The 24,759-nt window shown below is 41.2% G+C and overlaps 1 protein-coding gene across 2 annotated transcripts; it reads right to left on the reverse strand.

Moving 5' to 3' along the window:
- Positions 1 to 37: 37 nt before the first annotated feature.
- Positions 38 to 24,631, reverse strand: LOC119978352 (SPRY domain-containing SOCS box protein 3-like). 2 transcript variants are annotated; one of them, XM_038819926.1, is made up of 7 exons: positions 24,513 to 24,631; positions 16,766 to 16,911; positions 10,363 to 10,537; positions 8,015 to 8,202; positions 6,462 to 6,564; positions 5,370 to 5,495; positions 38 to 3,472 (listed from the first exon to the last, which is right to left on the reverse strand). In XM_038819926.1, the coding sequence occupies exons 2-7, from the start codon at positions 16,895 to 16,897 to the stop codon at positions 3,126 to 3,128; spliced, it is 1,071 nt and encodes a 356-aa protein (XP_038675854.1). In that variant the 5' UTR covers positions 16,898 to 16,911; positions 24,513 to 24,631; the 3' UTR covers positions 38 to 3,125. The 2 variants fall into 2 exon arrangements, with proteins under 2 accessions (XP_038675854.1, XP_038675855.1); XM_038819927.1 differs by lacking the exon at positions 24,513 to 24,631 and adding an exon at positions 23,737 to 23,839.
- Positions 24,632 to 24,759: the final 128 nt, after the last annotated feature.

Below are 24,759 nucleotides of genomic sequence, written 5' to 3' on the forward strand. Positions count from 1 at the left end.
GGGGGTGAAAAAGGAGAAAAATCTGTACAAACTATAATTGATTGTTGGGAAGAATGTTTCCCAGGGTGTTTATTTGTTGTAACCTACTTTGATACAAGTTTGAATAAAATGCGTTTTAAAAAAAGAAAACAAGAATATTCATCATTCAAGAGAAAAACACTAAAGAAGGATATACATTCTTTCTTGCGCATCCATACAAGAGTTTAGATTAGGCACAGTATTTGTGAATTCACAAGAATTGTGTACTGATCAAACATGCACATTGTTCTTTCTAGAGATTGGTGCGGCAATGCAACTGAGGAGCCAGATTCTCTTCTGGGTTTCAATAGAGGACACCTGATTGGAGAGAAGGTGATCTAAACCTTATTCTGAACAATTGCATATTTGATAGGAACAGATAACAGAAGTATGATGCTTCTTGCACTTGGATTAATAGTCCATATCTGTAGAGAGCTTCATGTCTTCAATAATGAAAATAACTGACATATGTCTGGAATGAACTCACAAAACTAAACAAGTGCAAGGTTTCTTGTTTTCCAAATCCTTTAAACAGGGACATGGCACAGTAAAATATCAGATATGTTTGTAGTTAAAACACTGGTTGAGGTCTCCAGCAAGGCACATTGCAATGGTACTTTTTCATTGCATGGATATTCAATTTGTCAGTAAAATTCCCCAGAGAATAGAAAGCTGCCAAATGCACAAATTATAAATGGAAATACATTCATGGAGGTAAAGTTACTATTACAAATACAACTATCTGTCTTCTGTTAAACCAGTTAGGTACAAATGACAATTGTTCGATGCATTAATTATGGCTCTTTTGGCATTTCCCAATACGACCATCTCAACCATATATGCATCACTTCTTCCAGCTGTATTTTTTCCTCAGCTCCGGTTTTACGGAGTTAGTTTTAAAGATGAGCTAATTTCATATCTGGTTATTTTTCTCCTCCGTTGCAGCACATACCTACTGATCTTGGATTTTTTCCCCCTCTCCCAGCACCTCACTCAGGGTGCAATATTTACAAAAGATAGAATATCACTTTGTTATATTATCCTGCTGTCTACTTTTGAAAACCTTTAGAGTGAGGAAACATGATTCCAACGGTGCTTCTTTTAAAAAAAAGTTGTCACCCCCTCCAGACAAACTACCTTCTGCCAGGTAGGCAGAATGCACTGCTCCCAATAGGAGGCAACTGTTCCTCATTTGCACTTCTGTTGCAGAACTTCATACCAGGAGTTCATTGTAAGAGGAAAAAAAAAAAGTGGGCCAGAAGTATATTGTGTCTGATTCTTAAATTCGAATGGGTAGAAAATGGGCGATCTGCAAAAAATAGGTGTTAAATTCCATGCTACACAAGTCAAATTGACCCTTGTACTACACAACTGACAAAGTCAAATGGTGTTGAAGTCAGGATTTAAACCAAAGCAGTGGTGCACAAGTAGGACTAAACCAACCTAGTAGGGAACTGTAAATTGTCAGTGGCAGCCTGCCCCATTATAACATCCCTAACATTAAAAAAAATCAAAACACCTCAAATGGCTTGGGAGCCTGAATGGCAAACAGGAAACATTATACCTATTTTTAAAAAAAAGTATGCCAAATGTAAACTGTACTTGCCAAATTGTTGCTGTATAACTTAAAACGCACATGTTATTTCATAATTATTAACCCAAAGATTATTTAATCGAACAGAATGGGATATAGATTGCAAAACTCACGAGGCTAATAGCTACATTAAATGGTTAAGCCTCGCTCTTGTAGTTCTCAAACTGCTATATATAAAAGTGAACTGGGGGTTGCTAAGGCTAGACATGTACGATTACTTTAGCTGGACAAATTAGAGTCCTGAAATGAAATGAAAATCACTTATTGTCACGAGTAGGCTTCAATTAAGTTACTGAAAAGCCCCTAGTCGCCACATTCCGGCGCCTGTCCGGGGAGGCTGGTACGGGAATCGAACCGTGCTGCTGGCCTGCTTGGTTTGCTTTAAAAGCCAGCGATTTAGCCCAGTGAGTTGTTCTCTAATGAAAAATGATTAATGTAGCTGCTATTATAGCGTGGACTGGACAATTTATTTACTGGCCTCAGCAAAGACAAATACCGTACACCAAGAGTAGATTTGAGACCATTACCAAACAACGTCATACAATTGTCGGCCACACCAAACAAATTCAGCAGAATGAAATACCTTGACGTACTGCATCTCTGTCCTATTTCCTACAACATGATAGGGTTGGATTATTGTAGACAATACATCGAAGAAAATCCATTAATATTTGTTCAGAACTGGTTGTTGAATAAAACTTTAGGAATATAGTATTTGGTTTTACTCACTAGCTGGCAGATCCCACACACACTTAAATACATCTGTAAATCACAGTTAGGGTTCAACACCAATTTGAATATTTTTTCTTTTTTTCCCAATAAAGAGGCAATTTAGCACAGCCGATTCACCTACCCTGAACATCTTTGGGTTGTGGGGGGCGAGACCCATGCAGACACTGGGAGAATGTGTAAATTACACATGGACAGTGACCCAGGGCTGGGATCGAACCTGGGTCCTCGGCGCCGTGAGGCAGCAATACTAGCCACTGCGCTACCATGCCACCCAAACTTGAATTGTTTTGAGAAAAGTCACCAAACATTGAAGTTGACCTTGGCACGGATTGTTATTTACTGTACCTAACTTTACAGGAAATATCCTGACCCAGTGGTCGAATTTCTGAAGGGTTGGGAGGGAGAAAAGAAAAGAATCAGGTTAATATTTTAGATAAGCAGAATATTTAATTATTCTTTCAAAAAGGTGAAAGCACTAAATGACCTACAAAAAGCCAAAAAGTAGATTGAAAAGAATTCTCGAAGTACATAGGTACTTTATTCAGATGTGTCTCTTCGGCCGGCATCCAGCACTCCTCGTCAATCACAGTTCACAGGTGAACAATCCCCAGTAGTTTGGTGAGAGGAGCCGGACGCATTAAAAATGAAGCTGGGAGCTTTAATCATCTTGTATTTGGCTCATCATGTAGCAGTATTGGTCCATGTCCATACTAAGTATTTCAGCTGAGGCAGTTAGAATTATAGTCATGATTTAAAAAGAGAAATCAAACCGGCACGAGTGTTAAGTCCGCCGACACCTTTTTCGTTGACAAGCTTCAGGGTCCACTGAGGAACTATAGGAATCACTGCTTGATGAGCTGCAAGCAGTCTCTTTGCCACTCTCTTCATGATTCATAGAGAGGACCCATCCCAATCGATTCCAGAGCATCCGTTTCAGACCTGGGGGTAGGGGAAGAACCTCCAATTTATCATTGTGATCAGGTAATAGTTGTCGGAGCCGTAGACAGCAGAGGTACTGAAGAGAGGTTGGGGAGAAACAAGATCTAATCACTTTCATACTGCTCCTCGCTGCAGTTGAGCAAACCATTGGGAAGAACTTCTTGTTTTGAAGCTTAGCAGCTGCAACTCCTTTGTAAGGAAAAAAAACACTTGTTAATGCCAGTGGGACACACACCACTACTGTAATCTCACAATACAATATCTTGCAAAATTACAACCACAGCAGATGTTATTTGCTGATTAAGCCAGGTCCCAGAGGGAAACATGGCTTACTGATCATAACCCTTTGCATTGGTATTCTGAAAAAGAGGGGAAGAAAACGCACTGATACTATGAGCATAAAATTCCTGCAACACTTTAAAAAAACAAATAAAGGATTTTATTTATTTATTTAAAAAAAGAGTACCCAATTATTTTTTTCCCCCCAATTAAGAGGCAATTTACCATGGCCAATTGACCTACTCTGCACATCTTATTGGGTTGTGTGCAAGACCCATGCAGACATGGGCAGAATGTGGAAACTCTCCATAGACAGTGACCTGGATCGAACCAGAGCCCTCGGTACCGTGAGACAGCAGCGCTAACCACTGCGCCACCATGCTGCCCACAAAAACAAATAAAGGATTAAGAAAAGAAAACATAGGCACACAAGATTAAAATTGCAGTTAAAACAGTATTACAAAACTTCCCAAAAGAACTTACTTGGTCAGAAAAAGTAAACACCTTCTTGGTTTGGCACAGTGGGCTAAACAGCTGGCTTGCAATGCAGAACATGCCAGCAGCGTGGGTTCAATTCCCATTCCTGCCTCCCCGAACAGGCGCTTTCCTTGTTTAAGTAACTTATTCTCCTTCCCTTTGAAATGTAACAGCTGAAAGGCCAAGCTTATGTATCTTCTAATGCAAAATTTTAAACCTAACCTATTTACTTATAAATGGCCTTATTACAAATATATGCCTTTCGCACCTTTACTCTTATCTGTGACAAGTTGTCTCTACTAACTTTTCCTCAGCTTAATTAAATCATTTACACAACACAAAATTCCACAAAACTACTCAAAATAACATCCATCACAAAAATCACACTAAATTCAAAAGTGCTGCTCAAATATCATTACAGTATAAATTGATTTTGCCAGATCAGCTGTTGCCAGAAATAAATATGCCCTTTTTAAAGATTCAGAGTAAACATGGCCAATTTTAGAATTTTCTCCTAAAGCATAAAGTTCCACGTCAGTAACCCATATAGCTTCTACTTTCAAAGGATCATATGTAGGAAAATACTTCACTGTCAAATCTTTTAAATGACAAGATTACCTCAAGCAAGGGCAAACATATACCAAGACCACTATTTGTACAAAACATGAGAAACTGAATTCTATGGGAAATAAAGAATTATCCAGTACCCTTTGCACAAGTCTCTAGTCCTGCAGGTGCAAATAGTTTACACGATCAGTGACACTGATATTTCTCAATTCTTTATTTAACTTTTAAATGAAGTTCAAAGCTGTTCCTTTGCTCTCAGACCTGTAGCAAGATTATAACTGCAAGAGTATTTAAACTAAGCCACCGGATGTCAATTCACTAGAAAGTTCTGGTGGTCATAGGAATGCAACCCGCTTCGATCAAGTACTGTAGAAAACCCAAGAGCACTGCAGCACAAATTTGCCATTTGGAGAATCCTACCTTTTAGATTTGCGGAATAGTATTGGAGTGAGTTTGCAGCTTTGGTTTAAAATATATTAAACTCCTCAAACATCTTTAGGTCTTATAATTGGGACAGCATACTTTAAATAAATAACCCTATTTTTAAAGAGCTTTGACAGAGGGCCATCTGGACTCGAAATGTCAGCACTTTTCTCTCCCTACAGATGCTGCCAGACTTGAGATTTTCCAGTATTTTCTCTTTGGTTTTAAAGAAACATTCTCTTGTAGCTCGGTTTGCAACAGTAGGCAATGAAAATGAAACAGTCAATTAGTTTCAGGAGCACTTGGCGAGATAACATTCACACTACAAACTAGGCCATACCTATGCATTTTCGATTTTTGAAAAATGTCAGGGTACCATGCCAGGTATCCAAGTGAACACCTATGATGGAGCCTTGTCCAAATCTTGTTGAGAAGTGAATCTTGGCACCTTTGTGATGTAGTACACCTACAACAAAATTAATCAGATTTTAAAAGTTTAACACCAGCCAACTACAGCACGAGTACGTGACAAATTTTGTAAAGACATTCAAAGAGTGTAGTTTTGGTATCTAGAACGCAACAAACTCAGATGGAAATTAAAAGTTTGAAAGCTTAGAACGGTTTCAAAGTTCTTGGCCAAGTCCAAAGTGCATGAGTTCCAAGATCTCTTTGTACGTTAGCCTCTCTCTTAAAGCAAAAATTGCACTCAATAAAAATCAGGGTACAATAAAACATTTTTGCATCAAGTCAATCCTGTTTGCATAGAATTCCATATGCATACAAGAAACATGCCATTTTGTTTCCCCAATTTGTCCCCAGATTTGTGGCTTGTATTTCTCCATTTCCAGGCATCATCTCACTCAACTGGAGATGGAGATGCTCAAAGCACTGGTTCAAAACTTGAACAGTTTGATCAGTGCTCTGCAGTAGGGGAAAGCAGTGCCTTCAAAAGCTTGGCTGAATTGGGATGGAGAAAGCTGACAGGTTGCAGAGAATGCACCATAGTATAATAATCTTTATTGTTGTCACAAGGAGGCTTACATTAACACTGCAGTGAAGTTACTGTGAAAAGCCCCTAGTCGCCACATTCCGCACATGTTTGGGTACACAGGGAGAATTCAGAATGTCCAATTCACCCAACAAGCACGTTTTCGGGACTTGTGGGAGGAAGCCAGAGCACTCCGAGGAAACCTTAGCAGACACGGGGAGAACGTGCAGACTCCGCACCGACAGCGACCCAAGCCAGGAATTGAATCTGGGACCCTGGCGCTGTGAACCAATAGTGCTAACCACTGTGATAAACAATGCTTGTGGATCCAGAGACTAAAATGTCATTCATACTTAAAATAGAGGGCTGGTATTGTCCCAGTTGAAAAGTGACTAAAAAGCTGGAGAAAATATCCCATTATTAATGATGTCACAAAAGCAGTACCTGTATAGGAGAGACCCCAACTATTTTCATCCTTTCCCAGTAAGCTGCAAAATGTATGGCGGAATTTGTCCAGTATGACATCAGTTGTTCCTATTCCTACCATCTAAATAGTGCACAAAAATAAGAGAGGACGTCAAATACATCAAGTTGCAAAAAGATAAAGAATTTGGTCAGTGTAATTAATATGTTAAAAGGGCTGTTAAATACGAGTGGCCATTACAATTCTCTCTCTTGCATGTTTCACTAATATCAATCAGTAAACACACCAAACAAGACAAATTCTAAAGTCACAATGTTTGGACGTAATACTGCCCAAAAGGCAGTAAGATTAAGAGAACATCAGATTATCAGTACAAGTTGGATAATTTTCAATTGGACAAATTTAGTTCAACTGCAAAAAAGATACAAATCCAGTAATTAAACTGATGGCCAGCCTTCTGCAGTGTGAAATCTTCAACACAGGATGGATTCAGTTCATAATTTAACCAATAGCCACTGTTTAGAATATTAACTGTTTAGAATATTTCAAATATGAACTTGGATGGATCTTTGGGACAAAATGGTTAGATTATTTTGTTTGACCAAATCGGTATTTCTGAGAGGCTAAAGCTCAATGAATTCAGTCCCCACTTCAGTTCTGACTAGTCTCAACAGATTTTAAACTTATTTTTCAAGATACCAACAGATCTGCTGCACAACACAGTCCCCACCAATTAAAAAGTGAGCATCATTATTGCCAAAAAGCACTGATTTTTATTGCAACTACAGTTGCCACTCGAGTGTGAAGCATTCAGTGAATGGTAAATTCCCTTGTCGACCTCAACCCGACAGGTAACCAGTTACAATTTACACTACTCAGCACTGATTGCATTAACATGTTTAAGAAATAACTAGCATCGCCTTATGGTACACTTAATCCCCCTCCATGTGGGGTTACAGCTTAAATCATGATTCACTAGTTTTGTTCAGTAGAACAAGCATTACTTCATGAAGCTTTCCAACTCACTAGTTGGTGGGGACTGTAGCTTTTATTTCATTCACTTGCTGACTTCTCTAAGATCGGAGAAAGGAAGAACCAAGAGCCCAAGCATGTAAAAAAAAAAAGCCAGGTTTTGTCAGGCAGCAATTAGAACTTTTAAAGATCATTCCATTCTGGCTGTCTTGGGAACAGTGGAGAAGACGACATACAGACAGAAGACAGTAGTAAAAATATGAACATAGTTCCTGCTGGAACACGATTTCCTGTGCTAATAAAGGATGGATAACCACAATAAGTACTTCCCCTAAACCACTGCTCGATAAGTCTCTAGTTTATTAAGATATAGCATGACAAATATCAATTTAACGTTAGTGGTTAAAGTGACGATAAGCATAAAGACGACAGTATGAAAATGAAATGATGTGTACAAAAACTGGTTACCAAGACCTTGTTCCCAGCTTTTATCACAAAGAAACACATTTAGTGCCACATAATTCCTTAAGAATTTCCAGAAGGGACCCTTCAATCACCATGTGATAATGTAATGCCTTGTCTGGATCTTTGATGTACTTACCATGTCTGTGCCATATACAGGGGATGTCATTTTTATTTCCCAGAAGTGTTGACCTTCACTCATTTCTTTGTCCCCACGAATGGCTGCAGTTCCACAACTATAATCCATGTGGAAATTCACTTCTCTGTTCTCGCAGCTCAGCAATGTAGCAGCGGACTTGGTAGAATCATCCCACATCCATTCAAAATCTGCAGGAAGGAGCATTAGTAAGCTACCATTACCACTAACAGCCATGCCTTAGTCACTTACTACAGGAACATCAAGAGCAGCTGACATTATTTGTGATAAACTGAAGCACTGTGCAAATTTATTAAGGCATTATTTATTAAGACGTTTAGAGAAACACAACAATAAGACTTTAGTTTGACACGTCTTTGGGAGTGCTTTGAATACTAGACTTGTATAGTTATGATTTCTGACACTGTGGTCATTAGAAGTCAGGAATTAAATTCCATCTTGAAACAGTCATCTATTATTCATCATCACAAAAAGCTAACATTCAAGTTCAGCAGATAACAGGGAAGGTTAATGGAATTTTATTTTAAAAGGAATGGAGTAATAATAATCTTTATTAGCTTAGGCTTACATCAATACTGCAATGAAGTTACTGTGAATATCCTCTAGTCGCCACACCACGGCACCTGTTTGGGTACACCGAGGGAGAATTCAGAATGTCCAATTCATCTAAAAAGCACGTTTTTCGGACTTGTGGGAGGAAATTGGAGAACCTGGAGGAAACCCACGCAGTGACCCAAGCCGGGAATCGAACCTGGGCGCTGTGAAGCAACAGTACCACTGTGCTACGGTGAGTATAAAAATAAGGAAGTCTTGCTCAAACTATATCGAGGCACAAGTTAGACCACACCTGGAACACGGCAGCAGTTTTGGTCCTTTATCTAAGGAAATATGTCCCAGCATTGGACGCAGTCCAGAGAAGTTTCACTGGTTTGATCAGAGGAACGGAGGGATTTTCTTATGAGATTGAGCCTGTACTCATTGTCATGGGAGTGTCCCTTTAAGAAAGTTTTTGTCTTATCGCATGGCTTCAGTGATGTACTTTTGTGGGTGGAGCTGAGCTGTGGCTGAGGGGTTTGTTTTTACTTTCGCTTTCAGTTTTGACTGCTGTGGACAAGACAGAGAAAATAAGTGTTTTGGCCTGTGTCTCTAGATTTACAAATCAAAGATTTGTTCCAGAGGAAACCCATTGATTATAGTTATCGGTTTTGTAACAAAAAATATATAGTTTGCTTTCCGGAAGGGTTTAAACCTGGTGAAATGGGGTCAGGAAAAGCCAGTGTTATTCAAGTGAGAATGCAAAGTGCTGGGCCACGCCCTTGAAAAGGGGTTTGTGTTTTATGGGATTTTGTTTTTGAATTGGAACAGCTAAGGGGGAATTAATTAAGTGTTACACAGAGATTACTATAGCTATGGGGGACGTGTATCTATAATTGATAAAAATTCTTGCTGTGTTTATATAAATGCTTAGGAATTCCTAACTTTTTAGAATAAAGCTTGTTTGATTAAAGTGCCAGGGAAGACTGATGAATCATACTGACGGGAAGATTCTTGTGCTCATCCTAGCCAAATTCAACATAAAGCATGTCGGTCAGGTGGATTTCATAATATACTTTTGGAGTTTCTAAATCCTGGCCCCTAACATAATTGGAGTTTAGAAGAACGAGAGGTGACCTGGACATGTCGGATTCTCAGCGAGTTCCGGATTATCAAATCGGTCATGATCTCATTGAATGGCAGAGCAGACTCAATGAGCTCAATGGCCCGTTTCTACTCCTATGTCTTATGGTCGCCATTTAGTCCACTTGAGGACAGATCCAGCAGTTAAAGTCAATCACAATGATACCAGAGATTCCTTAATTGGCAACTATGTAGACCATACTGAAAGTCAACTGCTGCAATGTACTGTAACCTCATTTTAACTAAAGTGGACTGTTGCACTCCAATCAATAGTAAATTTACTAAGGTGTAGTTCTGGATAGGCACATGGAGCATACAAGAATGACAGGGAGTGGGATAGCTTGATCTTGGTTTCAGACAATGCTCGGCACAACATCAAGGGCCGAAGGGCCTGTTCTGTGCTGTTCTATGTTCCACTGGAACATCTCTTGTGCCAAAAATGTATTCACTTGCCACAGTTCTGCTGAAGACAGATTTCTTAAAAGCCCCGATCTGTGGACTGAAGCATTTTGATGCTGTAATTCTGGAAAGTATCAGGACTAAACATTCCACATGATCCTTTTACAATTCCTAAGCATTTATTAACTGCTATATAAAACTTGCAGTGCTACCTCATCCCTTGAAAGTGACAGCAATATTTAATTCATTCTTACATTCATCCTCCTCTCCACAGTGACAGTCCTTCATGCGATGGAAACTACGCATACCACCACAATAGCGTGCATCACTTTGGCTTACACAGTCACAGTAAGACTCCCCCGTCACAGGTAATGCCGTTGGGATTGATGGTGGCAAGTGGAATTCTGGCTCAGAATCTGAGTCACTGTGCTTTAAGAGATGAAATAAAAGCCACATTAAAAACAATTCTAAAATGATCTAATAGCACCAATATGCATGTTTTCCAGCAGGAAATCCTCATTTTGCAACAGCAAGGTTTAAATCAACAATAGCTGCAAAATTAGATAAAATAGAAAACTGACCCCATATTTGATCTCTTTCCCTCCCCACCCCTCATGTATGATTCCATTCAATAACTAGTGTGATTTGTAAATAAGAAACAACACGAAGATTGGTGAAAGATAGATTTTTCCTAGGCAGATGCTTGTGAACGATGCCAGAAACTAGGCTTTGCAATGTTGCACTTAAATAGTAAAACTAGCTACAGTAGCTCAAGCACTGATACAAAGGAGCAACAGCAAATGGAGTTTTGTCCTTCATTGCTAGAGGGATGGAGTTTAAGACTAAGGAGGTTATGCAATTGTATAAGGTGTTAGTGAGACCACACCTGGAGTAGTGTGTTCAGTTTTGATCTCCTTATCAGTGAAGCAGTTAAGGCTCCTTTATTAAATATTTTTAAGATAAAGATATAGTTTTTTGAAGAATAAAGGGATTAAGGGTTCTGGTGTTCGGGCCGGAAAGTGGAGCCGAGTCCACAAAAGATCAGCCATGATGTAATTGAATGACGGAGCAGGCTTGTGGGGCCAAACGGCCTACTCCTGCTCCTAGTTCTTATGTTCTTTCACCTTATTGCAGTATCAGCTACAAAGTAGTATCATCCAGACTCACCCAACTTAGGGGCTAATGATATAGAAAAAAACACTTTTGGCATAAATGCGACCAATACATTACAGACACTACAAGAGACAAATTTGAGACTTGTCAACATCATTATTGTATTCTGAAAATTTAGCAATGAACAACAAAATACAACAGCTGCTGGAAGTCTGAAATAAAAATAATTATGGAACACTCAGGTCAGGTAACATCTATGGAGAGGATTTTACATTTCAGGTCGATGATCCTTCACCAGATTCGGTTCTGATGAAGGATTACCGACCCAAATGTTAATTCTGCTGCCTGACCCAAGTATCCCCGGCATTTTGTTTTTATTTGGCAGTAATGGGTTTCTAAGAGCTTCAATTTCATTAAATATTTCAGACTGCAGAATTCAGAGTACCAAAATCATTCCATTTCTAGTCAAAAGAAAAACTGCTACACTAGTTTCTTGATTCAGTTGAATCTAAGTTACAGTTCGAGTCTGACCTAGATACTGCCCTATAATTAGGCAGCAAGTCAAATACACTCAAGCAGCCCAGGTTCAAATACAACAAGACCTGGACCATATCCAGCCTTGGGCTGACAAGTAGCAAGCAACATTCATGCTCTGCAATGACCATTTTCAATAGGAGAGAGAAGATAGTCATCGCCCCTAGACATTGAATGGCATAAATCAATCACTTATTCTGCCACTATCAACATTCTGCAGGTTACCACTGATTAGAAGTGCAAAAATTTGTCACTGAGACATTAAGAATCCTGTGGCAACTAAGCCGCTTTCTGACTCCCAAAAGCCGGTTCGCCATCTACAAGGCAAAGTGGGGGAGTGCGACAGAATACTCTCCACTTGCCTGGACGAATGAAACTCCTCCAATACAAGCAGCTTGGTACTCTCCAGGACAAAGCAACTCACTTGATTGGCACCCATTCATCACCTTGAACATTCACTCCCACTGACTCTCGTGCCAGCAGTGTGTGCCATCTACAAGATGCAGCAACTCACCAAGCCTTCTTAAACAGCACCTTCCAGCCCCAGACAATGCCATCTAGGTGGACAAGAGCAGTAGGCACATGAGAATACCATCGCTTGCACGTACCCTGCCAAACCACCCACCATCCTGGCTTGGATTATATCACCATTCCTTAACTGTCACTGGGTCAAATTCCTCCCTAATAGCACCATGGGTATACCTCCTACACCCATGGATAAGGGGCAGCTCACCACCGCATTCTCAGAGGCAGTTAGGGATGGACAACAAATGCTATTGATGCCCACATCGCAAGAATGTATTCACAAAAAATGCCAATTATTCTATAATACACATGAACTTTCTAAAGGGAGTGGATGTTGCAAGCCTGTTCACTAGATTATCAGATGTAGGATTTTGATAGATTAACACCAAGTCTTTGACACTTCAAACTATTTACAAACATACAGCGAAGGGCACATACCAAGAGCTTTCTCCAGGCTGTGATTGACTCAGGTGGTGCAGGTCATGTGCTCCTACATCACTGTGGGTGGACATGTACCAAGTGCCACATTAACCCTTTATGCATCAGACCGTTGCACTACAACCCCTCCCCCCACCCCAATCAAGTCTGTATCCAATTTATTTAAGGGATTATAGTTTACTTTTGGACAATTGTTGTGCAAATGCACCTGGAGAACCTCCAAGTGAGATTCCCCAGCGCATCTTTGGGACATCACCTAAAATCAGGCGCTGCGGAGCCATGAAGTTACAGCCCATGTTCATGACCTCACCTCGGCCCATCAAGTCTTTAAATTTGACGATTTAAAGGCCTGGAGACCTTATACTTCTTGCATATGTTCGGACAGCCACTGGAGGTGTGGTAGGCTGTGTCACTGCTGTTTTTTCCTGTAGATCGAGGTTATGGCACCCGAGTATGTTCTTATCCTTTTCTTCCATTCTTTCATATTGAATCTTGGTCAGTTTGGCTGTTGCACTACTTCAGGGTTGCTACTTTTGTTTGTAAAAGGGGTGAACGAACTGTGCTCTCTCCTTGGCACTTTTTTATTATTATTATTGTCACAAGTAGGCTTACATCGACACTGCAAAGAAGTTACTGTGAAAAGCACGGAGTCGCCACACTCTGGCACCTGTTCGGCTACACAGAGGGAGAATTCAGAATGTCCAATTCAGCCAACAAGCATGTCTTTCGGGACTTGTGGGAGGAAACCGGAGCACCCAGAAGAAACCCATGCAGACACGGAGAGAATGTGCAGACTTCACAGACAGTGACCCAAGCTGGGAATTGAACCCAGGTTCCTGGATCTGTGAAGCAACAGTGCTAACCACTGTGCTACTGTGCCCGCCCACTGTCTCATGTCATCATGTGGGTTGTTGCGACAACTGTGGAAGTTACCGGCCCCCAATTGTTTCACAATATAACCAAATTTGAGGACTTCCTTCTTTTCCAATTGCTTGAGCTTATGAATCTTTTCATTCAGTTCAACAACTACTCTGCCAAGTGGATTTATCTAGTTTTGAGCGGAGTTATCTGCTGAACACTGACAACTTTACCTGGGCATTCAGGTTCGGAATCTTTAATCCATGGCTACTGACTGCTCCATGGCCGTTTCGTAGAATTTAGTCTAAAGATGTGCGGGTTAGGTGGATTGGCCATACTAAATTGCCCTTAGTGTCCAAAAAGGTTAAGTGGGGGTTATGGGGATAGGGTGGATACGTGGGCTTGAGTAGGGTGCTCTTTGTAAGGGCTGGTGCAGACTCGATGGGCCGAATGGCCTCCTTCTGCACTGTAAATTCTATGATCTATGAATTTCTCTCACCTGCTTTCAAAGTCTGGATTTGCTCTTCCATATTGCCTGTCTCAACTTTCCTTGTTCAAGAAGTTCAGCAGTTTTGGTCATTCATTCTGCTTTCAAGCAACTGTTCCTGTTCTAGGCATTTTGTGCAATGCTGACTGGAGATTTCGGAGGCTTGATGACCACCATATCTTCGTCAAATTAGTTTGGAGAAACAAACACAAGCCCTGAAGTGTTCCACCTCCCGAGTGATATTTCATGCTTTCCTTTACAAACACATCTTTCAGGGGACGGTTTAGTTTAGTTGACTGGACAGCTAGTTCGCAAGGCCAACAGCACGTTCAATTCCTTCTCAACTTTGCCTACGCCCGAGGTGTGGTGATCCTCAGGTTAAATCACCACCAGTCAGTTCTCCCCCTCAAATATTTCATGCAAGTTCTCTAAGCTGATCCGTTTTTCTTTAGCAGAGCATAATTCCTCTGCACCATCCTTCACGTTCATATTCTGCAATGATACTTTTGCCAATCTTCACACACACAGAAGTTTACTTGTGCTTGTCATTCATTCTAGGTCAACTTTCTATATTTCCAAAGATATATGACTGCAACCATTTCTTTTTCAGCTCTGTAGTAGCTGCATCTCTTGGCTTCCTCCTGGAATATACAACATTACTGAAGTTCAATAACTGAGTTGGTTCTGCTGCTCAAGTTACTCTTTATTCCTTCATGCTAAAGGAATAAAGAGTAATTTGAGCAGCAGAACCAACCTTCATGCTGAAGGAATAGGTACAATTTTTTTCATTTGATCTTCAAGGAAAAACTTTTTCTTGTTCATCCCTCGCCTTCTCACTCTGCACTTTATTGTTTAGTCACTGCTGATAATTTGTTTTTCTAGGGACACACAATCCCCAAAAGGGGTTTTCACAGCCACAACACCACGTCTTATGAGGACATTTGCTGCTTGGTTGTACTTCAATTCACCAATAATGGAATTCAGAGTTGTTATTTCCTCCCGGTACCTTAATGATGCCTCAAATTAGCTTGCTCATCATGGTTCATCAAAGATTTTAGCGTATTATGCGTTCAAAACGGTATATACTCAGCTTGAATCTCGGTTGTAAAACTTCTGGCTCAACTGGAGACAAAATTTTCTTTTTGCAGTGTTCATTTTGGACTCCAACAGGTAACTTCACTTCATTCACAGACAGCTGCTCACTCCACATTGCAACCAGTTTGGGTAATGTGTTGATGTTTCCAATATATATTTTTGGGATTCCTGGAAAGTTCCCCGCCTCTCTGGCACCCTTCTGTGGTTTGCTCGGGTAAAGTATTTTTTTCCTTTTGCAACTTCACTGGGGTATTTTTTTAAATCCCTCTTTTTAAGCTCAGCGTACTCCACAACTTGATTAAAATATTTAACAAATTGGCTTTTCGCGCCACTTTTTTCAAACTGCACATTTTTGAAGTTTTCTCTGGACTTACCGCAGCCTGAAATATATTTTGCTCACCTTGCTTGGACTGCTCTCTCTGCATTCAGCTTAGAAGATGGGACTTCTAAAGGAGATTCATTGGAAACTTATGCTGCAGGAAGGCATTTTTAATCTCTTGCCTTCAACATTAAAGTCTTTTTTGGAGCTTCTTCCTGGTGATTCTTTCTCTGCACCTCCGCTATTGAAGTTTCCTTTCAGGTAAGAATACTTTGCTAATTTTTTTTCCCCTCAGTCTTGCGGCATAGTTTTCCCCCTGTATTTTCTGCAAGGTTTTGGGTTTTTCCAATGTGCTACAGAAAATTCTTCTGGCTGCGCCCTGGAATGCTGATGCTAACCCGATTGCTGCCTTTTTACGGCATTTTTCTCACTCTTAGAACTTGCTATGTCCCATGTTTTCACATTCATTCTGGTCTGGCTTTTCAGCTGCACAGCAGATTTTTCTTCTTTTTAAGAATGTGGCTGAAGTTATTGAGCAAGGTCCCTTGACTCTACAGTTTCTTTACTTTTTCATGCTTTCGGCGTCCCTCTTTTACTGCCATGTCATAAGGTGTTGGTTACAGCTTAGTAGGACTGAACAAGTCTTTGCAGTCATATGCAAGTTAACTGTACTCTTTATTGCCTCTTAGAATGATTCACAGATATACAGCAAATGGTACAAGCTAGGAGCTGTCGCCATTACATAATGTGTAACATCTTACTAACCCCTGGGTGCGGGTCATGTACTCGCATCACTGTGGACAGTACATACTCAGTCCCAAATTAACCTGATTTGTGCCAGACCCTTGTACTACAATCAGGAAATTATTATTTTAAGATTCTTAGAACTTCAAAATAATAAAGTTACTCAACTGTTGAAAGCAACACAGTGCTCTGTTAAAATAACTGCAGTTCTGAATTCAGAACGAAGCCCCATGTATACATATGTTGCTCACTGGTAATTGTCTACGGAATGCGCATCCTATGTAATCTAAATCCACGTCCAAGAGGAAAAGCACAGTGAATATTATAAGAAGCAATTCCCTTCATCACTGAACAAAGAGCATTAGCACAGACACTAGCAGACGAGGGTCCGATTCCTGTCTGTACTGGGTTAATACAATTGGTCTCAACTAAAATACGGGAGTTCATAATTTTAGAAAGGAAATCAGATAAGATGTAATTCACTTATAGACTACTCAGTCTGTAAATATGTTGGCAATTAAATATTTTGCATCATATTATCTACCTGACCATCCGAGTCATAGCCAGGACCTGGACCTACTGATCCATCAGGCATTACTACAGCCACAGCTTCAGCATCTCGAACGCCACTGTACACATACCGCCAGGCACGATTATTTCTGGTACGTCGAGACATGGTGCTCCTAAAACCTGCAACATAGGGACATTTGCACTAAATTAGCAAAAAATTGGACAGTTGTTTTTCAAAATAACCACGTCTTAAAAACAGACTAATAATAATTTTCTTAGATAACCACATAGGCAACTTCCCAATTAGGCCATGACGGATTCTCTCATAATCTGCTGTACACACTAAGCACACAAAAAGCATCAAGTAATAGACAGCGCTAAGCAGTCCCACAACCAACAGACCAGATCCAAGCTCTCAAATCCTTCCACACCCAGTCAAAAATGGTGACGGACAGTTAAATAAGCAAATTGAGGAAGAAACGTTAAAGATATCCTGATCCCCAATTATGGGGGCGCCCAACACATTAGTGCAATCGCAACCATCTTCAGCCAGACGTACAGAATGGATGATCCATCACGTCCTCCTCCCAAAGTCCCCAAAATCACAGATGCCAGTGTTCAGCCAAGTCAATCTACATGACAAATCAAGAACAGCTGAAGGCATTGATACTGTTAAAGCTGTGCACTGTGACAATATTCTGGCAATAGTACTGAAGACTTGCATCCTAGAACTAGCTGCACCCTAATCAAGCTGTTCCAGTACAGCTACAACACTGGCATTTACCCAGTCACTACGGACCAGAGAATGAGCTGACCAGCCATATAAATACCGTGGCTACAAGAACATGTGAGGCTGGGAATTCTGACAAAAAGAAATCCCTATCCTACTCCCCAAAGCCTGTCTGTTCACCATCGACAATGCGCAAATCAGAAGTGTGATGGAATATTCTCCACTTGCCTGGAAGAGTGAAATTCCAACACCACACAAGCTTGATGCCATCCAGGACAAAGCAACCCACTTGCTTGGCAACTTCCACCACTGAACACTGGCAGCAGTGTGTACCATCTACAATGCAGCAACTCACCAAGAGTTCCTGCAACAGCACCTTCCAAACATACCACCATCACCATCTAGGTGAAGGGCAGCAGACATATGGGAACACTACCACCCGCAAGTTCCCCTCCAAGCCACTCGCCATCCTGACTTGGAACTAAATTGCAATTCTTTCATTGTAACTGGGTCAAAATTCTGGTACCCCTGCTCCTAACAGCACTGTGGGCGTACTTACACCATATGGATTGCAACAGTTCAAGAGGCAGCTCACCATCACCACCTTCTCAAGAGCAATTAGGAGTGGGGATAAATACTGGCCTAGTCAGTGATGTGCACACCCAGTAAAAATTAGAAAAGTTTAAAACCTACAGTTCAAGATAATTTACTCAGAAGATATGCAAATGAAATAGTTTAAAAGTGGAGGCCACAAACAGCTGAAAAAAATGGTAACTGATGTATAAAAGCAAATTACTGCTTTGAAAAGAGCTAACGTTTCAGGTCGAATAACTGCTTTGACAAAGAGTCATCGGACTCGAAACTTTAGCTCTTTTCTGTCCCTACAGATGCTGCCAGACGGGCTGAGATTTTCCAGCATTTTCTCTTTCACAACTGATGTATACGCAGCACCTTGGGGTCACATTCCACCTCCATTTCCTTACGTGCATCTGTCTATTGTCAGGACAGGTGCAGCGTGAGGCAGAGGCAAGCAATTATCATCAAGGTCTGAGAGTTCAACACAACCATCAGTTCGGGATTTCAGAAGAATATTAAGGTTAATTTCCTTTTCGGTTCTTAATATTCACAATCTTCAGGTAATGTGGTAAAGTGAAAGGTATTCCTTTGTGCTTGCAGCAAGCAAATATAGATTTTCACAGAAATAACATAATTAGCTGCAATCCATAATACAGACTGCAGGCGGGCAGCACGGTGGCACAGTGAGTAGCACTGCTGCCTCACGGCGCCGAGGTCCCAGGTTCGATCCCGGCTCTGGGTCACTGTCTGTGTGGAGTTTGCACATTCTCCCCATGTTTGCGTGGGTTTCGCCCCCACAACCCAAAGATGTGCAGGCTAGGTGGATTGACCATGCTAAATTGCCCCTTAATTGGAAAAATGAATTGGCTTATCTAAATTTATTTTTTTTTAAATACAGACTGCAGGCTGGTTTAACAGTGGGTTAAACAGCTGGCTTGTAATGCAGAACAAGGCAGCAGCACCTGTTCAACTCCTGTACCAGCCTCCCCGAGCAGGCACCGGAATGTTGCGACTAGGGTGTGCACAGTAAATTCATTGAAGCCTATTGTGACAGTAAGTGATAAAAAAAAAGGTCTTGAGGCGGTGATACATGCCCAGTGGTGGAAGAGTGCAGGAGAAAATTTTCCTATGAGATGTCTTGTACTCTGAAAAGGTTTTTCTAGTGCTGAAGATGAAAGTCAAAGACATGCTGATTGGATCTTATTTTATCACATTCCTATGTGATAAATGCGAGCAGTTTTTCTGGTAGTATTACTGACTGATATGCATTGTGCATTTACAACTCTTTCATAGTCTTGAGAATTTATAACCAATACCAATCCATATGATTAGTCGCTGCACAGCTACCTATCAAACAAACATATTGCTGGATTAAAGTTCACTTCCAGGCTCGGAATACTTAAACCCCCAAAGTCTAACTACACTGTAGAAACTGCCTTTCATCCAGGGCGTTGTTGTTATGACACTCCGAGAGAAAATAGAAGTCAGAAAATTATATGCTAACCCCTTTTAGCAAATTGTTTATAACACAGAATAAAAACCATTGAGGAGTTGGATTACCAGGGCCAGTCAGAACACATCTCCAAAGGTAAAGTTACATTGATACTTGAAGAAACAAAAAGAAAATAATTTACTGGATTAGAGGTGTTTAAAATGCATTTCACATGACACCACAAGATAGTTATGCTACAGAAATGTACAAGGTGGAATTAAGGGGGGGTTAGCAGCTACAAAGAGATGGTTGATGGGCAGACAATGTAGGGTGGTGGGTTAAAAGAACTGCATTTATGTACCACCTTTCATCACCACCTGACATGCTAAAGTGTTTTGGAGTCATGAAATATTTTTGAAATGGAGACACGGTTGTAATGCAGAAAAAAAAAAGCAGCCAATGCATGCATAGCAAACCGCTTCAAATTCCTAGGTGCGCACATCAACAAACTGTTCTGGTCCACCCATGCCAATGCTATGACCACGAAAGCAAATCGGCGAGTATACTTCCTCAGGAAACTAAGGAAATTCGGCATGTCCACATCCTATCGGGCTGCATCACTGCCTGGTATGGCAACTGCTCGGCCGAAGACAGTAAGAAACTACAGTCGTGAACACAGCCCAGTGACACTGCCTACACCTTTCACTACCTTGGGAAAGTTGTCAGCATAATCAAAGACACTTCCAACCTGGCTTATTCACTCTTCCAACTTCTTCCATCGGGCAGGAGGTACAAAAGTCTGAGAACACGCACTAAGTCAAAAACAGCTTCTTCCCCGTTGTTACCAGACTCCAGAATGACCCTCTTATGGACTGAGCTCTCCACGCATCTTCTCTACTGAGTAGTTCTACACTCGTATGGTTCACCCAATGTCTGTGTCTATGTATTTACATTGTGTATCTGTCGTATGTCCTATGTTTTTCTTCATGTATGGAATGATCTGCCTGGACTGTACACATAACAATGCTTTTCACTTTACCTCGGTGCACATGACAATGAACCCAAACCAGCATGCCAATGATCAGATAATCTGTTTTATGTTAAATCAAGGGATAAATATTGGCCAGGACAGTGGGGCTAACTCTTCTGCTTCACAAAATAGCTCATGGAGACTAGGCCAAGTCATAACTGACATGCAAGGCGGGTTTTAAAAAGATTGAGAAAAATGCAGCAAGTAAAAAAATACAAGCATAGGAAATAAAGCCATTTAAAATATACAGACATTAAAATTGAACTACGCATTACTCAGAAAAAGCAAAGAGAAATGTTAATTGAACGCATGTTAAAAGATGGGGGAGAAAAGTCTAATTTGTAAGGGATTAAAAAGGGAATGCCCGTCAGCAATTATACAGCACAATCTCCCCGAATTTACTAATGAAATCTGTTTTAATGAGGGAACATTTTAACACAAAAGCTGGAAATCACATTCTGTTCCCCGCATTACCATATTTCAATATTAACTGCAGTAATTCTCCAAGGGCAGCCTTGAGGCTTCATCTGCTCTTAATGGGCTGTGTTTTTTTCCAGTCTGCTGAATTTTCAAATTCAAACTACAGCAAAATTAATAAAACCTCCCAAGCTTCATTTAAATTGTTCCTCTTCCTGGAATCAAGTAGCTATTTGTTTGTATTCATTAGTTTTCCTGGATTCTCTGGGAGTATATCCAATAAATCTCCAAGATGTTAGGCACCCCAGCCATTGGCCAGATAGCTGATAAGATATTTCAACAGCACAGGGGTGACTCAACAAGCCATTAGCCAACAGCCCTGTGGTCCGGCTTCGATTCTCAAGAGTGAAAAATCTAGTCCATCGGCATACAATTTGAAACTTGCATTTTAAATCTTTACCATTTATTATTAAACCTGGAGTAACCCCTCATTTCACTAGTAATTTTATGCTACCAGTCTGGATTGGGCTTGGATGTAGATTTAGAAATGTTATAGTCTTAGCCCTAATATTACAAAAAATACTTTTCCCCCCAATTATTTAAGGCAGCCAAGGTAACAGAAAACAACCAACAGCCAGCAAGACTAAGAGGGCAACAAGAGGGTGGGGGAACTGCCATCCCAACAACTTGCTTGAAACCCCATCCTTTATCCAAAGCCCTTGGTGTTGATTGTATTTCAGTGTACAGTTTTTGTCTGTGATATAGTGGGTCTAATTACATTAGAATAGCCTAAACCCAAGTTATAGTCAACAAATCCTAGGTTATTTCTCAATGTGCCAACATTTGCATACCCTACTGCTTAGCTGTTAACAAGAAAAAGAGCCTTGTGGCAAGAATTAATGCATCAAGATGATGCTGGACAGTCATTAAGAGTATCCTTCAAATGAACATCCATTGAGCTGGATTGATCATTTTATCGATTATTTAGCCAGCCTTCACAATTCAGTAACAGTCTGCAAGGAGGTTTGTTTCAGGATTCCTACGGAGACACAGAAGCAATGCCTTGATAATGTCAAGCATAAGGAAAGATCAAAAGCAGGGAGAAATCTCCTCACAAAAAGAAAATTCAGCATTTAACAAACTGCAAGAGCTCAAAAGCTTGGAAAAAACAGCAAAGATGATGGAAGAGTCCAGACACAAGAGGCTTGCCAGACACATTTTAGTTGCAACATGTAAAGTCACACCACTTGGGCATGCAGTGCACAAACTAAAAATGGAAAAACACAGAATATCCACGTTCTCTCAGGTCATGGTTTGATAGAGGCTAGGATATATTATGGTGCAAACACGCAAGGCATGAAAGCAGGACTTCAGGCAGCTCTCGCCGTCAGGGGAGGAAGAATTTTTGTCAAGACAACTAAATCGAGGCAACAGTAGAAGTTAGGCAGAATAACAATCAACCCATTTATCACCGGCTATGGAGATTTGGGGAAGATGATAATAAATCCAGCTTGCATTCATCTATAGGTTTTAAAAAAGGCATTTAAACAAACAGCATGGACTTAGCAGGATCACTCCAGAGTTGGGGAACTACAATTATGAAGAGAGATTTTGGATTCTGGAGCTATTTCCAATGGAGTACAGGAGATTTTTTAAGAAAAAAGATTTTGATGGCAGGGTTGGTGGGAGAAATTAAAGATAATTGCCTTTGATTAACTAGGTTTTGGAGCAAAGTGAGGGGAAAAGTTAAGAAAATTCTTCAAGCTGGAGCAGAGAATGCTTTGTCAGAAGTATTGGAGGCAGAGCCCTCTGCACCTTTTGAAAGAAAAGATGAATAAATTGAAAACAAAGACAGTTACAAAATTATGCGAGGGCAGGACACTGCAACATTAATTTTAGTCTGACACCGATAACAGTCTCCTTTTCAGCTGAAAGCTTCTATCACACGATTATTGCATTTTGTATGCAGTTTTTAAAATTATGTATCTGTGCAAAATTAAGTTGTCGATTGCCATGGTAGAGCTCACACAAAGAAAGCTCTCAAATGCAGTTTATCATCAGTAAAAATGCAAATAAGGAATTAGCACAATTCTCTCAGCATCCCATCTTGGGCAAACAGTCAGGATCTGATGCAACAAACTGATTCAGTTTTGATAAAAAGTCTCTCAAGTCATATCTGGATGAACAGATTCCATTGTACAATAGACAGCATAAGAATAAGTGGCGAAGGGTTGATGTATCAGCATAACATTTCACAATTCCAATAATGAAATTCCACGAGAAAAGAAATACTCCCAAACACTCAAAAGAAATGTCCTGTATTAGGAGACATTCATTCCACGGAAACTGCCACTTTTTTGATCCCCCAGGATCACTTCACAAGTCCAAAAAGAGAGAAACACGACATATTAGCTCCCAGGTATACAGAGTAAGTGGCATTGTCAGAAATGTAAAACTTAGGTCGGTTCCACGCCAACAAAAAAGACTTTCAAAAGAAGCTCTGCAACATCAATCAGAATACAATTTCAAAATAAATGAAGCACCAGCCACTCTCAGCAGAATTTAATGCAAGTCTGAGGATCCAGCAGCACACCACCCTTCGCTCTCCTAAAGTGAGTGCCACAATTCCTCCCTGTTCGGGCGGGCATGTCGAGATCTGAAACCACCCCAAGTTAACTAACTCTGCCCCTGCCCCTCCCCCCCCCCCCGGCGACCGACTCAATCCCCCAATGTTTAAAAAAAAATACAAAAGGCGACGACGACCTGGCTAATTCTAAAAGAGACGAGCTTCTAACTCTCGCACCCCGAGAGGAAACAGACCTGCATTTTACTGGAAGGGGTGTCGGATCTAGCGGCAACTGGACGGACTCATCTCCAGACGGAGAGCAACTGAGGATGGAGCGCACACAGACACACGCAGCTTGTTCACCTGAACCCACAACAAAACTCAAAGCAGAAATAGCTGACAGCTCAGCCTCACCCACAGTGCCAATATGACCAGACAGCTGATGTACTCAACGCATTAACAGACGTGAAAAAAGGCTACTCAGGGTATGAACGGGGTACATTTGGTAGGTAGAGATAGAGAGAGGGAGGGGGATTACAAGGAGTTAAAGTGTCGTGCACATAACCAATGTGCAATAAACCCACCGATAGATTTGGAGCTACAGTAAAAAAACACTTCGTAATAAAAGGGACTAACTTTTATTTGTTTTGCATTGCACAAATGTACATCAGCCCGTCCAGCAACCCGCCCCCCCCCCCCAAATGAAGTGCACAGGTATCATCATTAAGGTTTATAATGTGAAAGATAAAACTGACAACGAATTATACCGAAAAGGGTTTCTCCCCCCCACAGGTTAGTCTGACATTAGGCCCCCCACCCATCCACAGGGACAAACAGCGGACGTTTCTCAGGGAGGGACCCGGGGAATCCAGCCCCCGGATCGGTAGGCCTCGGGCCTCCTCCTCCCCCCCCCCCCCCCCCCAATATAAACACTGTGGGGGTGGGGGAATTAAAGCGCCTCAATATTTACCCCGCGGCGGCACCCACCACCACCACCAAAAAAAAGCCGTTACGGTCAACGGTCACCCACCTTGATTCACACCCTGACTCGCTGTCGCGAGCGCGCTTCCTGCCCACCTCCCTCTCACTCACTCAGCAGCAGCGACCACAACAACAACGCAGCTCAACCTACCCCCACTGCCGCCTCCACCTCTATATATAGACTTGCCGCTCAACCAAACCTGAATCTCCGCGTTCGCCCCGCCCCCTTCCGGCCTGCCTTTCTTCCCATTCGCTCATCCGACCTCCCCGTCCCGCCCCACCCCCACCCCAACCAC

Source organism: Scyliorhinus canicula, chromosome 15 (assembly GCF_902713615.1).
Source record: "Scyliorhinus canicula chromosome 15, sScyCan1.1, whole genome shotgun sequence".
NCBI classification, from domain to species: Eukaryota; Metazoa; Chordata; class Chondrichthyes; order Carcharhiniformes; family Scyliorhinidae; genus Scyliorhinus; species Scyliorhinus canicula.